Raw genomic sequence first — 19430 nt, 5'->3', positions numbered from 1 at the left:
CTGTTAAACCTGCCTCCTTTAACAATTGTAGTACCACCCCCAAATGTTGCAAATGTGTCTCCCAGCTGCTGCTATATACCACGATTTTGTCAATATAGGCTGTTGCATACAAATGATGTTCATGAAGCACCTGGTCCATTAACCTCTGGAAGGTCGCTGCTGCCCCGTGTAACCCGAAGGACATGGTTTTAAACTGGAATAACCCAAAGGGAGTGGAAAAGGCATTCTTTTCTTTGGAGGCTTGTGTTAAGGGGATTTTCCAGTACCCCTTTGTTAAGTCCAATGTTGATATATATTGGGCCCTCCCCAGTCTCTCCAGTAACTCATCTATCTGGGGCATAGGGTAGGCATTAAAGCGGGAATTGAGTTAACTTTCCTAAAATCTACACAGAAGCGGACCGATCCATCTGATTTAGGCACCAGCACTATTGAGCTTCTCCAATCACTACAAGATTCCTCAATCACATCCAACCATAACATGTCTTGTACTTCTGATCTGTCTCCCACATTTTTCGGGGTAACGGGCACACCAGATAACATACTTCTGCTGCAGGGTGGTGGCGACATGGTGACTCACCGCCATGGTCCATCCAGGTACTGAGGATAGGACAGTGGTGTATGCTTTGGTGGCTCTCGCAATATCCTCACGTTGAGCCAGCATTAGATCTTCTCCCATCTTCACCCTTGAGTCCTTACCCACATTCTCCACCAACTCTAGGTAGCTCTGTCTCAGTGTGGAAGCCAACTGGATATAAAAATATTCACTAATGACAGTCGAGAAATTTGCTAATGGCAGTTGAAGTATAGTGTTTAAGGCAGTACTGTAACATGTAGTATGTGAGCAATAGAGCAATTAACGCATTTTTTCTATACAGCTTTTGTTCACTTTTCTATATAATCAGTGCAAATTTAACAGGCTCTCTGGTCACCCAATTAAATATTTTCTTCATCTGTCCGCTGTTCCACTGTCTTCTCAGTCTTAACTTTTCATTTAAGGAAAAGCTTCCAATTAACAAGTCCATGAGCTAGTGAAGTAGGTTTTACATATGGCCATAAGCAAATAAACATGAACAACTATATTCTAGTACAGGTTATTTGAAATAAAAAGTTTCAGGCCACCTTGAAATAAATAAGTGGCTTGTCATCTACAGTTGTTCCTTTATGTAAGGGTTTAATTATTGACATTTACCATGTCTTAATACAGATGAATGGCATTACATAAAATTGGCATCTTGTGAGTGTCATAGATCCACAAATGAATGACAGGACACAGATGAGTATTGTTTCACCTGAATTCTGACTGACGCTACCCTTGGATGTAGACAAGGTTTTTGAGCTGATTTTTATCTGTTTTTCTGGGTTTGTTGTGAATACTTTTGGTTGGCCAGGAGTAGAAGTACAGTATTGTATAGACATCAGTCAACATTTTTAAACTTGTATATTTAAAGTTAGGAATCTGAGTCTCCGTTTAGGTATTTACATGAAAGTGTCCTGTTTTTCAGGGTTTCTAGAAGGTCTGAGGTAGAAGGTGGTCTTTGGGCTATATCCATAGACTTCAGTCTCTGGACTTAACAATCTTTCCTCTCAATAGACTTCCGTGAATGTTGTTCATATTCAACAGGTTTGAAAATCAAACTTTTGTATGTAAGTGTCTAAATATTGATTTAGGTGCCTATTTTTTTCAAGTATGCCATCCAGGATTTTTAAAAAAATGCTGATGACATGTTCTTTGTTTTTTACGTGACCTAGTTCTGTTTTTCCAAATGTGGATTATAAGCACTTTTTTTAAAATTCAGATCCTTATGAGATATCTTGAGTTGGACACACAGAATCTGAGGCACCTAAAATCACTGTAGTCACTTTTGAAAATCTTGATCCCTAATCTAACCATTTTAACTATTATTACTTACTACTATTATTACTTAATACCCAGGCACCAGGTCGATGTTCCTTTTTACTAGAGTCATCTTTATCTCATCTTTCTCTCACTCATTCTTCCCTATTGCTAGGGTTGCAGTAGTATTCTGTTTCTTCACTGTAACATTATCATTAGAAGGCAAATATGTGTTGTGAATATTTTTCTTTTCATCGACTTACATTTAAGGGAAAATAAAGATGTGGAATAAGAAGTAGAAAAGCATAAGCTGCATTGTGAAGAAAAAAATATTGTAAAAGTGGAAAGCTGAGACTACTGTTACTAATTTGCTTGTTTGCCACCATTAAAAAAAATCTATAGCCCAAATCGTCAGTCGATGTAAATCTGATTAATTCTTCTGAAGCTGTATTAGTTTTTTTCTGCTCCTTTGCTCATATGTCTTTTCAACAATAGAGAAATTGCTGATTGCTCAAGGGGAACAGTGAAACTGACTATATACAAAGAAAGAACTTACATACAAAGCAAAAAAGAAAAAAGAAAAAGAAATATGTGTTACTATCAGTCATTTTCATTTTTGGTGTGACTTGTAAGTATAGAAGCTATAAAATTCTCAAAGAGAAATGTGATTTTCAAGTTGACAGTATCACTTTACTTGAATTTTACATTTACAGTACTTAAATTCTCGAATTAAATGCTGTGTTAGGGAATTCTTTACAGTGATATATGCAGCTTAACAACTAGAGAGAGGAAGTTTACATAACTAGCTGTTTCGACACTGGGGGATATTTTGATAAATGTCACCTTAAATAGAAGAGGGAACAAGCAGGGACAATGCTATCATAAATAATGCCATATATATATATATTGCTTCTCATTCTGTGTATCATACAGTCACTCATTCAACCTAAGAAGCAATAGTTTCCTCTATAAATCTAATTCACACTGTGTATATGTAGCTATATGTTAGACTTGATACACAATACTTAAATTGTATATTCAAAACCTCATATATTTTGGCTTAGTAAATAAACTTAAGTAAAATATGCACAGCAGAAATTTGTCTATTTGGTTTACTATGTATAGCTGGAAGCAGGTAAAGGCTGTTAGGGAGTGCTCAGATATTTCTGGTGTTAACCCAAGACCTATCGGAAAGTGATTCCATAAAAAGAATGATTTACTTTTACTGCTGACACATTCATTCTAGCACAAAGTCCTTGGTTTATCACACGTCTAGATACAAAACATTTTCCCACCTTTTATCTATAGCAGTCAATGACTTGTTTTAAAACCCAGGGTCTAATGAATTTGGAGGGAGTAGCATACAAAAATCCACTTAAATTCTCATTGAAATTCAAGTGAGTGTTAGGAGCTGGAATGTAGGCGGTTTTGCCTTGTGGTCAGGGCAAAAGTCATGTCCACTGAGCAAAGCAGTCATTCATGTCAAAATGGAAGCTGGAATCAAAGCCAGTGTTAACTGTCAAGTAGCAGAGCCAGAGGGCTTAAACCAGAGTCAGTGCTAGGAATCAAATCTGAAGATCAGAGCCAGGGGCAGGTTCAAATGCCAGGGCAAAAGGTTGGGCAGGAGGGTGTCAGAATGCAGAGCCAGGATTGCCCAGAGAGGCAAAAATAAGATGCAGAACAGGAATCAGGAGCAGAGTTGGATCAGGACACAAGCAAGAGCAGGGTCTAATATGGCAGCAGCAGTAAGTCTGTATAAATGCTTAGCCCGTCTGGTCCTGGCTTATATAGCTGGTGTGAACCAATCAGGTGACCAGAGGTTGTGAGTGTTCAGATAGAATGCACTAACCTTCTAGTTTTTGTAGGATGCTGCTTTGCTCAGTGGATATGTTAGTGGTCCAAAGTCCCTACAGTCCTGGATTCTAAATTTCCACCTTCAGATCTTGTCAGGGTTGATCTCCATTCTGGCACTCTGAGTGCAGAAGGTGGGGAAATATACTTTACCACTATAGGCACTGTTTACAAAATCTTCCCCCAGAATCACAAATGCACTGATTTGGGGAGAGGGAAGGGTAGCTGCCACTATCAAGTGATTTTTATACCTAAAATCCAGGGTGAACACTTGAATTCTCACCCCAAGGCACCCCAAGCTCTTTTGACACAGAGAGCTTGAAAAACATAAGAGAAAAACAAGCTGCAGTCTCTGGTAGCTGACCTCTATTCTGTGGCATTGAGACACAGACAGACCTCCTGTACTTTTCAGGACACAAGAATCAATTTATCACCTTAAAAAAAGTGATTTTTTATTACAAAACAAAAGATATACTTGACAAAGCATACTTGGTTGTTAGATGTTACAGAGCAACTGAGGAAAACAAATTACAACACAGAGAAAATTTCTGGCACAATGCTTAGATGGTAAATGGGGAGCGGAGGCATAGATTCACACAGAGCAGTTCAAACCAAAACACAAAAGAAAAAGAAAACACCCTGATCATGACTAGATTCACTTTTTCCCTTTACTTACTCCTAGTCTTTTCTTGGTTCTGTTCACTTTCATGCCCCAAATTCCTTTGAGGTATAGTAGTCCTGCCTGGGTATAAATCATTCTGTGTGTCTCAGCTCTTGGTTTAACTCTCCCCCACAAAAAAAGCAGGCAAGGTATCTATATCCAATTCAAATTTCAGCACTTTATTCCTATTGATTCTCCTGGCTTCCTGTCAACCCCCTTGTTAGTTATCTGAGTTTAACCCCTTAGTCACTAGGTGCTAGCCAGTACTAGTCCTATCCATTACTCTGAGTAAGGGTTATAAAATTTGTCATACTGACAGGTTACAAGATTATATAATTTAACCTGTACAATTGGTTGAATCCTAATAAAAATGAATAATTATTTTCTAATTGTTGAAAATCATTAGTGAGTAATATATTTGATGCCTAGTATTATACCAGCTAAAAATACCTGGAATAATTTGAGAGTTGATGGAAAAATGTTTGAAACTCTTCACAATTTCTTTTTGTTTGTTTTTTTTGTCCAGAACTGCTAACTAAAATTTAGGTTTCTTTATTAAAATGGAAACCTACTATGCTACAACACAGTCTGCAGGTTTGGGAGAAAAATCTAATGGATATTTGTACCTTTTTCCTCTTGAAGACAGATATATTTTACTATATTTTGAGCCTCCCAGGCAAGGAAAACTGGGAAAATCAAAGGTTGTGTCATTCCATGTCTAACTGAATTTGACTCTTCCATTTAGCAAATTTAACTTGTATTGTACCAACCCTTAAACAAGCATTTTCATGTAAACAGTCAAGACATTTCCCCTTGATATTGAACTCCAGTGAATCTTATAAAGTTTACTTATATAAGATTGAAAAGTGATATGGGACTTTAAAATAAACATTGTAGTGGACCTTCAGTAGCTTTGCAGTACTAATAGATCTGTGTTCTGTAACATACATCATAACAGAACTAAATACCATGATTTCAAAAAGAGGAAGTTTATAGCACTTTCCTTAATCCTTTTGTTTATTTGGTTATTTTCACCTGAACATTCACAAGTCCCCAACTTACTCAGTCTATGGTTCATTTGAATCTTTCTTACTTACCTAGTGTGTCTTAGAGGAAGCCGTTAATAATGAAGTCTTTTCATCCCTTTAAACCTTTTATAATGATGTTGTTTGAGGTGCAATGTTTGATGTAATCAGAAGTGCAAATTTCATATCACTCTGGGACTATAAAAATGAAGTTTTGTTGTAAGTGATTCCAGCATGGTCAAAATATAGCACCAATTCCTTAAATTGTTATTCTGTGTTTAAATGGGTAACACGTGCATGGACTCAAAATGAATCAACAACTATGTGTCCAATCAAAATGTCAGTTTTAAATGTCAGATACAAAATTGATGAAAATCAACATAGTAAATGGAGCTATGTCAGTTTACAGAAGCTAAGAGTCAAGCTACTAAATACACATAATAAACTGGTCACAAACATCTAAATATTATGTATGTATTTATTTAATTATGCATATTGCAGAAGCACCTAAAGCCCTAAATAGAATGAGGGCAACACTGTGCTAGCTATGGTACAAACTCATATGTAAACTTGCCGAGGCCCGGAAGAGCTGACACTTCCATTTAGCAGAAGGCCAGCTACAGATCAAGAGATATTATTGTAATTAATCAGTAATAATATTGAATAACGAATAAACTAGAGAAAAATCATTCTTTTAGGCAAACTGAATGCTTGGAAGGGAGAGAGGAAATCAATTAAACTGGAGCTGATGAATAATTCAAAATTAACAATTCAGTCAGTAGTTCTGCTTTCCCCATGCTGTGCTAAACACAAGAAAGTTGTGCCTATCTCATTTGGGAAAGTTGAGCTTCTTCGTAGACTTGGCATTCCAGAGACATGTATACTAAAGTTTCTCACAGTATTGAATCTAAGGGTATGTCTAGACTACAGGGTTTTGTCGACAGAAGCTTTGTCAACAGTATCTGTCGACAAAACTTCTGTCAACAAAGCGTCTAGACTACATTCAGTTCTGTCGACAAAGCAAGCTGCTCTGTCGACAAAACCCTGTAGACTAGACACAACCCTAGATGCAATAACACCTTCTGTCGACAGAACTCTGTTGACAAAAGGCGTTATGCCTCGTAAAATGAGGTTTACCAGCGTCAACAAAACTGCTGAGTTCTGTCGATGTTATGGCGACAGAATTCAGCGGTAGTGTAGACGCAGGTATAGTTTTGTCGACAAAAGTCTACTTTTGTCGACAAAACTCTGTAGTCTAGAGACACCCTTAAAGACTGGTGTGACTAATTAAGTATAATTTTAAAAAATAGTGCTGTGCTATCTTTTGAAGATGATGTTTCTAAAGTAGGTTGATTCACCAAAGCAGGAGCAGCAGCAGCGGTAGAAAGCCAGCAAGAAGTATTGCTGTAGGAATTGGAAAGGGAAGATAACATGTTTGTTAATGATGAAATATATCTCACCAGTCAGCCCTGTGAATAGCTCGAGCAGCTTTAATCACATCAATGAACAATTACACTTCAGTAAAACTGTATGTGTGAGAAAATGTTTACTGACAGGAGCTCGCAGACTACTCAAGAAGATTTTGTAGCATCCCATCAAAGAGATGTCAATAAGAATTTTGATCAAGTTAAATGTCGTAAGGTCTTCAGAGTTAAGACTGTATATTATACTCTGTACCAATGTAACATATGATATAACTTTTCCCATTGATCATTTGATTCAAATCCAAGTCCAATCATGCTATAGTTTAAGAATATGCTAAAGATAACTTGTAGAGTGTAGGGAAGAAAGGAGAATTTGAATTTAAATGTTGAATAGTCTTAAAGTCTAGACTCAAGTCTTGGAAGGTGCCTCAGAAAAATGATAGAATATTTTGATAGCAGAATTGGGTGGAATAGACACAAACAAAAATAAGATATCCAAATCCTGAAAGAATGTGTATAGCTCAACAGTACAGCCATTTTCTTTCTGTTTTCATGGAGCTGTAAACAGTGACTATAAATTTCATTCAGTTATTAAATACATTAATGTGTTAATGCACTGTCTAGCTCATTATTTTGTGGTTTATTTATTCACAACAAGTAAATTGAGGGAAAATGTTGCCCCATGTGATACAGTTTCTTTCTCGCCCTGTATCTCTTTCCATTAGGTAATGAACAAGCTCAGCAGATGAAATAAGAACTGAGAACATGGGAGTCATTTGTGTCCTTTTCTATTGAGCTTGAGCTTTTGATTTCCTTTTTCATATTTAATGAACACATTATTACAGACTAGCTGTTTGCAAATAAATCATGTTCTGTACTGTACCTTGCTTCAGAACATGAGTGAATGGTTTGCCATTTCCAATAAACACAAATAGAAAATGAGATGTTGCATAATGAGGAACCATCCTGGAAAAAGGAATTAAAAAGATCATGTTGGATCTCTGACGTATATCTTTATCAGGATAAACTACTCATTTATTGGAAACAAAGGGTAACAGCTTTTCAGAATACCTAACATTAATATTGCTTTTAACAGAAATGATTAATTTTGCCCTGTCATGGCTAAAAAACAGTAGATAGCTATATGGAATATTTTCTTGTTCCCTCCCAGTGCATGTGATTGCAAAATACGTGAATACCAGGCACTAAGTTTTTAAATAAGAAATCGTTTGTAATGCTCATATTCATAAATTCTATTATATAAAATATTACTGTAAACCTTTTGTCTACTTTGCAAATACTGTTGTGTAACAGTCTGGTAATTACAAAATAAATCATGATTATTTCAGAATGTTTTAGCAGCCACACATTTAGGAATATATGACAAGTGAGTGTCATAAAGAGATGGCATTTGGGCAGGCAGGACCAGGATGATGGTAAGAAAAATCATACAATTGATAAATGCACAATGTGTGTCTCAGAATCTAAGGGTGGACTTCAGGTATGTTTTCTTTCCTCCCCTTCACATCTGGTAGCCTTCATGACTTCATCTCTTTTGGGATAAATTTCAATATGGTGCAAATATTAGCTACAGGAATAGTTTGAGGTGGCCCCAGGCCCCATTGACTTACAATGGTATAAAACTAAAATATCTGCCTATACTGCAGCAAGTGGGGATTTTTTTAAAGGAGGCCCACAATGCTATTTAATAGAATGCACCATGTATGCCAAGAATTCTGGTATAGGAAAGGTGCAATTTTAAGGCTTCCAAACTTGTAATTTTCCTAATTAAAGAATTAGGAAAATTTGTATCCTTGTATAATATTACAAGAGTAGTCTGAGAGCAATCAGACTTCACTGAACACATATGAGGTCCATACTCTCTGTAGTCTGATGGCTTAAGACAATCTCAGTGATGCCAAGGTAGTACTTCAGTAACTGAGGACAGAAAGAATCATATATTATCTTGTAATTATAGGAATTATATGGTAGTGCTGTCTAAATACCCTGACATGTCATGGTAATTATCCTAACATTAAATAGTCAACTGTGACCACACAGAGAGCACACATCATTACCATAGTTCTACACAGTGGAGCTCTTAAATGGAATTATTGTGCGATTTGCAGAGGCACTGAATTATCATCCAGATCCACGTGTAACCTCCCAGCGTAGTACTGTTGAAGAGAATATTGCTAAAGAGAAAAGTACTAGCATGTTTTATTTGTATTGAATGATTTTAAAAGACATATGATAACAAGAGGCCAATCCAACAGACACTTAGACCCATTGATCACTTGCTTTAGTAAAATTAAGTTGTGTGTATCCCTGTAAATAAAGATAGATTAAGTAGTTACAGTATCTGTACATGCGTACCTGTCTCTTTTATGGATAATATATCATGAATCCATAAGCCATTGAGAAGCTTAACATGGTGTTATTAATGTACACACTATTCATTAGATAAGGTATTAGTCTTGTAAGTTACTTTTACCCTCTTAAGGTTCATAATTATTTCAGATGAGCTCTGAGACAGAAGTTGGGTGAACAGGACAGCTGAATCAAGCTTTAAACAACACAGTGCTTGCTCTGCAGTTTCTATACACGTTATAGCACTATGTGTCAAACTTAGGCCAGGTCTACACTAAAAAAGTTAGATCAACCCAGCTACATTGTTCAAGGGAGTACAAAATCCACACTCCCGTGTAACATAGCAAAATTGACCTACCCCCCCCCCGGCTTCATCACAAAGTCAATGCTCCTCTATCAGGGTAAATACGGCTCTAGTAGCCTCCTCCCAAAGTCAATGCCACTCCATCAGGATAAAAATGGCTTTTTAGACATAGCCGCCAGGAGAAGCCTCTCCTGGGTCAGGGGTTGGTTGTCCAGGGTGGGGAAAAAGGTGGTAGGGGGACCCGGGCCCTCCTCCTCCACCGGGTCCCAGCCCAGGGCTCTTTAGGCAGGGACTATGGCTCTTGCCCGCTCGGCGGGGAATCTGGCCAATACTATCAGTCCTTTGCACTGGGCTGCTTCCTACCACCCACTGGTACCCCTGTAGTCCGCTGGCCTCCCAGATTGGTCCTTACTGGGGCTGGCCTTGGGGCTGCGGGCACTCCTGCCTCCCCGGGGGTGGCAGCTGCTGGCTCTGCTCCAGGGTCGGCCGCGAGCAGCGACTCAGGTCTCAGCTGCTGCAGAAACACTGGCACGACCTGGCCTACTCCTTACCTCTGAAACCTCCCTCGCTGCAGGGCTCCCTTTGCTTTTATACCTTGATTCTGCTGGGAGCATGCTCAGCAAGGCTGGAGGGGCGGGGCCTTGTCAGCCAGCTGGGCCTGGGCTACTCCCTGTCCTTCAGTGCAGGGCCTGTCCGCCCCGTCACACCTCCTTCCTTCCCCTGGTGTAGTCACGACTAGATTGGTGGAAGAATTCTTCTGTTGAACTAGCTACCACCTTTTGGGGAAGTGGATAAAATACAGTGACCAGAGAACTATTGCTGTCATTGTCGTGAGTGTCTGCGCAAAGCGCTGCAGCCTTTCCAGTGAAGACACAGACATATTTTCCAACATCATAGATATAATAACTTTTCCCTGTATGTTGTTGAAAAATCTTAGTTAATTTCAATCTTTTGTGAATTGGGTGAGATCTAGTGTTTAATCTAAAAAGCCCATTGTAGTCAGTGGAAAGATTCCAATTGCATACCATTAATATTTGATCTGATACTTGGTGCTTAAATGTAACTGCTCCAGACATTAATGGGAAGTACATACAAGACACAAGAATAATACTGTTCAAGAAAAATACTACAGTATAGAATTCACGGCATTGTTTAAAGAACATTCTTTTAGTATATTAGAAATAATGATAGAAATGTAGCCGTGTTAGTCTGGGGTAGTTGAAGCAAAATGCAGGACAATGTAGCACTTTAAAGACTAACAAGATGGTTTATTAGAAATAAGTCTTTCCATTTGTAATAGCCATGATTTTTTTCCAGTGTCCATAACATTTATTATGAATGTTACACATGTTTAATCTTTTCTGCGGATGAGTATACATTCTAATAGAGGCTGAGTGATCAAGACAAACCAAGCCATTCTCCATAACGCTAAAAAGAAGAGTGTCGTCTATGAAAATCTTAATTGTTGCTCACTTTGATTTTCAGAACTAATATATGTGGCTTCCACATGGATTGTCTACAAATAGATTTTGTGATGGTTTTCCAAAATTGCTTATTAGATGTAGAACGCTCAAGAAAATTGTAGATATATCTCTACTTAGAAACAAACACTTGGATCTGCTGGCAATTTTATGTTTTTAAAACAAGCAACAAAAATTAGGTTAGAGAGCTCCCTATAATATCTGACACAAACACCTGTTTCTATTTACTTCTTTGCTGACTGAAGATTTTCAAGGATACCATAACATTCTACATTTAACATATCATTGCACAGTATTCCCTACATCCTGTTTGAATTCCAACAGGTTTCTTACATTACAACTGGCTAATTTGCACTCCACATTTATTTATGAACTAATCCATACTCTAGAGTTCATAATTTATAAGAACAAGACCAGGGTGATAAATTTGGCTAAACTTAGAATTAGTTAATATCTATTATAGTGAATTTGTAGGGAAAGGCATATTTTATAAAGAAAAAAGGATGTTTATAATGGTGCGTTCTCAGCTGCTATGCACTAGCCTTATACCATAGGCGGCTATACTCCAGTTAAATTTAACTATCACCCTCAAAAATGCATAGTCTACTGAGAACAGTTTCATTAGCCAAGTGACCACAATTTGTTGCTCTGGGCATCACACAGTAACGTTTCCAGATATAACTCAATCCTGTGAATCTACAAATCCCCGGGGTAGTCCCATGTGTGGCCTCAAATGCACCTGTGTGTGTGTTGATGGAGTATTTGTGTGCATGTTGTGCTGTGGCATGTTTGTCAGTCCTGGTGATGTGGCCAAAAAAATTTCACAACACTGTTTTTTAATATAATGAGTGATTAAAGGAAAGCTGGATCTCTATGAGATTGGCATTTGCACAAATTCAAACCACTTTATTCTCAAGATTTGATAATGACTGTGCATATTGAATGTTATTGGCCGCTTCAAACTTGCCTGTAAGAAAGGGGGCAGGTTTCTAACCTTCATTGCAATGCAGGTTAAACAGGTTTGATAGATCCTAGACTTAGAACACAAAGACTTTTTGCATCCATAAGCAAGATATAGACTTCATGCAGGATGCAGTGAGACCTTTTTATCAAAGAACAGCAAGTTTGCAGTGACCATTTAAACTTGCATCTGTGGCCCACCTCTGATTTTGCACCTTGGTCTTCAGCCTAGAAACATTCAATCCCATAATATGGGCATCATCCCAAAAACCTTGGAGGGTGGGAATTAAATTCTACCACTTCTTCACAAGCAAGATAGCATTGTGATTACAGTTGTGGTCAAAGAACTCTTAACAGCCTTGATTCTGATATATAGGATAACAGGTCCTAATATCTAGTCAGTAGCTCAATAGAGGAGAACCATAGTGAGAATGTGTCCCTGCTGCTCACCTGAAGTTGTGTAGAAATGTGGCAAATGCCATAAACCAAAGCACATTCTTGCTCTAGCAACAGTGGGAAAATCATGCACCAGATTTTGCAGAACATCTGAAATACCAACCCCTTTGGCAAGAGCCAAAGTGCCTGTCAATCCAATCAAAAGCCTTTTTTATGATGATACAGTCCCCATAAAGTAGACTGTTAAATTTTTGGTGTAACTCAGTCAGAAGCTAAAAGGGAAGGACAGCATTCATTTTTGCCCACCGAGCTGTGAAACCTGATTGCTAAAAATGGTTATTTATTTATTAAAATTATTTATTTATTAAAAGCTTTCAAAGTTGACTGAGATAACAAACAGAGGGGGTCGCACTTGAGCACTTCATAAAGAGTCTTCAGAAAGGAGCCCTTGTCCAAATTTAAGGAGCGTTGACCTATTTCAACATTGGACTGAACTGTAACACTGATCTGGCCACTGAACTTTTGGGAAATTCAGTTTCTGGATCTGAGCATCCTTATTTGGACCCCCTTCTAAGGAGAATGAAAATGATTTGGGGGTATCAATTGTCCTCCTACTGTGGGCATTTGTACAAATGTACACTTCCCCATTTTGCTTAGAATGCTGTTCATTTTGTTTTCAGGAGAAACCCATAACTAGAATAATGGGCATTGTGGGTTAGGATTGAGAGCACTGGCAGAAATATACAGTAAAACTTGTATAGCAACTGCCCTTGGTATAATAGTTCTGACAAAGGCTCTTATTCCCAGAGATGATTTACAGTTAAGCTTGAGAATATATAGTTCTTAATTATCAGCATTCCACAAGTGGTGTTATAGAATCTTAAAAAAAAAAAAAAGCTGAGGATCTAGAAAATTAAGACTTAAGGATTCTTATTCTAACCTGTTTTCCCAATAGACTTCCCTTTGTGGGTTAGAGACACAGCAGGAGAGGGTCTGGATGGATTGTGGGAAGGTCCATGTATCTTCTGAAAATTGCTACGAAAATTTCCAAAGATGTTGGAAAAGATCCAGAGGGTTGTCAGTAGGTAGTGTTCAGCTATTTTCTGTTTGCTACCAGTGTAATTTATAGCAGGGATTTTCAATCTTTTTCTTTCAAAGCCCCTCCCAATATGCCATAAAAATCCACAAGCCAGTAGGGCAAGGGAGGAAGCCTTACCTTTTGGATGTGGAGGCTTCCAACTTGGAGGGCTGTGGTGGGCTTGGTATCCCTGTGGGATAGGGGACTCGTAGCTTTTGTTCTTTGGGGTAGAGGGGGCCAACTGAGGGCTAGAGACATTGGGGCTCAAGATAGCTTCTGCCAGGGTCTGGGCTTGTGCCCCGCAGGGGTATCCTAGGGGTGGGAGGCGATGCTGAGGGCTTCTGCCCCAGAGGTGTGTGCTGGAGATCAGAGCTTTAGCCTCCAGTGTGTGGGTCTGGATTCCATGCCACAGAGCTCAGGACGTCAAGCTTCAGTTGTTGGATGCCAGAGGTTCTGGCTCCCAGTGGTCCTGCTTGGCAAATCCCTGAAATTGCTCGTGGTCTTTCACTGGGCTCTGCCCCTCCAGTTGAGAAACCACTGAGGTGTAAGACCGAGTGGAAGAAGGAAATGCATTATGGGTGCACTTTGACATTTCACATCACTTTGACAGCTGAGAGTGAGGCTAGAAAGCAGGGAGCTGACTAGGCATAGGGAGGCTTCTCTGTAGCATCTTTGCACCCCAGCTCCTTTTCTCCTCTCTGAGGAAAGGAACAGATATAAAAATGCTGCTCAGATATGTGCTGTACTCTGCAGTCTCTGACCAGGCTGTGTAGAAGGATGGGAATGTGTAGAGTGGATGGATGTGCAGAAAGATGGTTTAGGGGTTGTTTCAAGCCGCAGGATAACTATGGTTAGTTTCCAGCTCAGATATGGCCCAATCAAGCATCCACTGACATCAATTACAATCTTTCCATTAAAATCAGTTGGCACTGAATTAAGCCCATAGCTAAGGTGCTTGAGGTAGACTGCATATATTTTGATCTCAAATATCCTCTGAAATAAACTCATCAGCTGCTGGTCTGCAATGACTTCATTATATTGGTTTTCTTTACAGCACACAGATTCAAAATGTCTGCATAATTTTTGAGGTAGGGAAACAAAGTCTGTTTAGAAGTTTCAGAGGGATAGCCGTGTTAGTCTCTAAGGTGCTGCAGAACTATTCGTTTATCAAGCTTTTTTCTATTATAGACTAACAAAACATATAGATGGTATGATGAATTCTTGGGTACAACCCACTTCTTCAGATGAAATCTGTTTAGCTTTCTATACTGTATTGAGTGCTGGAATTTTGTTAACACACCATTAACATGAAAGTACCCCACCCCCCTTTTCCTTGTACCATTAGCAGTTATAATGATCATTTCTACCCAGTAACAAGAAAGTTGGAAATATATAAGACCAGATCATTAGCTGATCTAAAGTTCAAGCTCCGGAGCTTACAAACATTTATGCCATCTAGGAGTCTGACCATAGTCAATTCTGTATTATATCATGCAAATTTCTTAAAAATGTCCCAAAAGCAATACAAAACAAAATAGGTGTCTCAAACATCATCATCGTGTAAAGAATCCTAGAATCAGTGTAGTGAAGGAACTTTATTTTTGAGGAAACACTGTGATTAAAGTGCTATGTGTTTCTCTTAACATTTGGATGCTTAGTACACTAGATGCTTAAACGGTGTATCAATATATGCTTAATCAACATGTCTGCATAGTTTAATCCTAATTGGTGATGAACATGTCGGTTAATAGAAATAGAATGGCTTGTTAATTCTGTAACTAAGCAAGAAGATGCACATTACTTGTGGTGCTGACTGTGTTTTGCTTTCACCAAAAGAGTACTGGGTGTCACACTGCTTGCTTTTCTGTTACACTGAGACCTGGTCTACACTAAAGAGGAAAGTCAACTTAAGATACTCTACTCTAGCTACGTTAATTATGTAGCTGGAGTCAAGGCATCTTAAATCATGTTTTGGCACCATCCACATGCTCCCATTGACTTCCCTTACTCCTCGTGAGGAGTAGGACTATCAGCACTGATGGGAGTGCCCTCTCTGAATTAACCGGTCTTCACTAGACCCACTAATTCAAACCCCAGAAGATCAACTGCAGCAGCATCGATCTTCTCCCTAGTGTAGATAAGCACCAAGAGAGCTCTGCCATTGACTGCAAAAGCTCTAGATGGAACTTATAGGATCTAAAAAGGACACCTTATTGACATTAAGATGGCATTAAAATCCAATGTTGAATGGGATTTGACATAAGTATTTCCTTAAGTTCTTCAGTGAAAGCTCTTCAAAGTGAAAAGTCCAAATGAATGCAAGTTGTAATACATATTCTTATTTATGCACATGAATGCAAAATGTTCTAAAGGAGCATTTGAAAATTACAACACATTTGCCCATAGTGATCAACTTTTACTTTTGGTTTCTGGAGACTTTTTTTAGACAGATGAACAGGTAAAGTATTATCTGTGTTTTTAATTACATTCAATCATTGTGGTAAAGGACAAGTGAGTATTTAATGATATTTCCAGCAATTCCACAAGAACAACCTACAGAGGGGGGGAAAAATACAGAAATGCTATTGCACAATGTTGCAGATGATAAAATGTCTATCCTGATTTCATTTGGAGCATAAAATGACTTGTAGGTTTGTTATATAGGACATTATTTACTAATGCATTTGGAGGGATGTATATGTTAATCAAAACTGGGGGGAAATTTTCAAAACATATTTATGAATATATTTGGTAAATTATCAGTCAGACTGGCCATATTCATATCTATTTTGATTGTTATTCAGAAGCATTCATGCCAGCAAGATTTGGGGAATAATCACTTTTTTTTTCAAGAAATATAAATTAATTCAATGACAAAGGGACATTCTATTTCAAGCAGAAATGGAAAGAGTTAACACATATTAGGATATCTAATCATGTAGTTAGTCAGAAGCAATATAATATTTAATCTTGGAGGAGTTAGATGACAAATCATGTGTTATAAATAGTGGATTATCAATAGCAAATATATGGCTTTTGCAGCAAAGTTAATGAGAAAGATTAGGCTAAGATACTGTAGTTTACAGAATAATTTGTCAAAAATGCTAATAAATACATAAAAATCCATACTCTTTGCAGATAGTTCACAAACAGAAAAATATGATAATTTTACAGGAATGTGATCCTGATCCCATCCCAGGTTAGTTCTAAGTTTGATTAATATTGCAGGGAATCTGGTCTGATTTTATTACTGCTGGGGAATTTTTGCAGTGTGATGTTTCATTGATAAAACTTCTCACACACGCATCTCTAGTGAATTTTCTGAGAGGCATAAAATGGATTACCAACAATCACTGGGAACTCTTCTTTTCTACTTTCAACCTTGGTTAGGCAAATACTTCTGAGCAGCACCATATTCAAGAGAAACCAATGGGAATTTGTAGGTTGTGCATCTTTGAAACTAATTTCTGATATCCCTATGAAAAAAATAAGCATTAAATAGATGCCCCTACCAGGTTGTTTCTTATATTACATTAAATTATAGCCTACAGAAAACCTATTTATAATTCCTATCACATTTATGTATTTATCCTGCTCAGATGGAATCCACAAATGTTATGTTTGCTTTTCTACTAGCCACAGTAATATATAATCACTAAACAACAATGTTATTTACTTTTTCTCTGTAGGGGCTGATGTTATCAATTTTGATGGCCATGTTGTGTTACCGTACAGATTCAGGAACAAGAAAATGAAAACATTGAAAGATGTCATCACTCTGAAATTTAAAACCTCTGAAAGTGAAGGTGTAATATTCCATGGAGAAGGGCAACAAGGAGACTATATCACTTTGGAATTGAAAAAAGCCAAGTTGGTTCTTAATTTAAATCTAGGTATGCTTTTATGCTTGGTTGCTTACTCTTTAAAATCATTTTTGGTATATAATTTAAAATCAAATACCATTCTCCTTATTGTCTTCTTTTGTTTGTTGTCTGAAGAAGTACCTTGTAATCTGATAATTTGGAGAAAACGTGGAACCCTTTCTTGTATCTTTGAAAATGTGTATAGATTATGTCTTACTATGTATACAACATATCAGTAAAATGAAAATGGAGCCACAAGTAGAAACACGATAAAAACCAATGACAACTAGAAATTTACAGTTCCCAAATAAGTGAGAAAATAACTTTATCTCAGTATAAGGTATATGCCATGCTGGTTAGCTTTACACAGTAGCTTTACAGTAGAAATAAGTGGTGTTGTAGAGAGACAACTGGTCAGCGGTACTAGAGGAAAGGTCCAGATAATTTAGGAAAACCTTGGAAAACTTCAAAGAAAACAATAATGGCCTGAGAGAAGTCATGGGTTAATGCCAAGCTGAGGTTCAAGAAGACAGTGTTATAGAAAGCATAGCCAGGGGAGAGGTAGACTGAGGGCTCTGGACTGTAAATGTTTCAGGGCAAATACTGGCCCTACTAAAGTTAATGGTAGAAAAATATTTCACTCTGAATGTCTGATTTGATTTTTAGATGTGCGTGTGGCGAGGTAGGAAAGCTTTCAGGTCTCAGTAATCTAGTTTGTGTTGATAGAAACTATACCCCAAGCAATGTGAGAAGACTATTGGGGTACTTTGGGGAGCTACTTTTCACATGGATCCATCCTTTTTGTTGTTTTTAAAATAGGAAAGTTAGTGGGTTGGCTTTTGTGGTGTATTCAGTAAATAATCCATCATATAATTAATTATTTGGAAGGCTTTATGAACACCCTAGATCAGTAGCAGGCAACCTGCAGCCCGAGGGCCTCATGCAGACCATCAGGGTTCTATGTGTGGCCAGAGAGACATTTTGTTTACATACAGGGTTGCCAGATTCTTCTGGTTTAGTAAAGTGATGCACACACAAAGCAAGGGAATGTGAAGTGAAGTGAGTGTTGACTGCACACAACATTGACGGTGTACGCTCTCTGCATCCAATCAAAGCACCGCTATAGTTCAATCGGCACACCCCCACAAATTCTAGGTACACAAGCATAGTTTGCAAAACTATCCTCTCCCAGGAGACCACCTTGGTTATGACAATCTTGCAGCCCACTGAAATGGAGAACCACTCATGCGGCCCACACCTTAGCTTGGTTGCTCATTGCTGCCCTAGATGGTGAGACTAAGAAGTGTAGGCTTTTTCATAAAAGCTGAGCATTAGAGGCAAGATACAGGCTCTGTCTGTATCCAGTTGCCTCATTAAAAGTCATCTATATATTCATTGATACAGAGTCCTGCCTCTTTCCTGCAGCAAGAGAAATTATAGGCTTTTGATCAGGTTGGTTCATAGGCTGAGTTATTTAAAATATTTTTGCTCATATGAGAAGGGCAGCATGCTTATGTTTTTACATTCATTTTTCCCTTAAGGATGAGGTTTCATGTAACTTTTCCCAGCTTCTCTTGCATTCATGTGAACAGTAAGTTAATCTATTCATGTATTATTTACAATGAATAGTAATTATTTCCACTACATTTTCTGTTCTGCTCCTTTCTTTAAAGACCAACAATGTAGGCAAATGCTGATGAGGACAGCACATCTTCCTGTAGCATTAATCTATTTTTAGCAAATTTCACTGAAATTATAACCCATTCATTTCTCAGTTTCATGAAATTTTTCAGCTCAGCCAGCTTGAATAATATATAATGGCATCCATACATTTGCTTGGCTGGGCTGTGATTATACACTTGCAGGAAATTGGGGAAGGAAAGATCTACTAAGACTCAAAGTCTCAGTTCCAATGATGTTTAATACTAAGAACATTTCAGCTTCATCAGTATGTTTAGATTATGTCTCATTCAAAATGTGCAAGATTGTGGCACAACACATTTCTGATTTTTTGTATTAGTCTCTTGTTGAATAAGAACAGGTCTACTCTGCTATCATTTTCCAATACACCTATCAGTCAGGAATGTGAAGAGGTGTCATACCTGACCAATGTATAAGTGCCCTGTTTGAATGCAATTATGCAATCAAGGTTATACCAGGCTTATGACAGTATAGCTTCTTTG

At 37.9% G+C, this 19430-nt stretch overlaps 1 protein-coding gene across 1 annotated transcript in view; it reads left to right on the top strand.

Annotated features, from left to right (window-relative positions):
* CNTNAP2 (contactin associated protein 2) overlaps positions 1-19430 on the top strand; it is a 1606913-nt gene that overhangs the window by 762748 nt on the left and 824735 nt on the right. Inside the window, exon 5 of the mRNA XM_075921713.1 lies at positions 17074-17277. Coding sequence (XP_075777828.1) covers positions 17074-17277 — 204 coding nt within the window. The remainder of the gene's footprint in view (positions 1-17073; positions 17278-19430) is intronic.

This window comes from Pelodiscus sinensis, chromosome 2 (assembly GCF_049634645.1).
Source record: "Pelodiscus sinensis isolate JC-2024 chromosome 2, ASM4963464v1, whole genome shotgun sequence".
In the NCBI taxonomy this organism is placed as follows: domain Eukaryota; kingdom Metazoa; phylum Chordata; order Testudines; family Trionychidae; genus Pelodiscus; species Pelodiscus sinensis.
The sequence above is the reverse complement of the archived record's forward strand: the minus strand, read 5'-3'. Positions and strand labels throughout refer to the sequence as shown.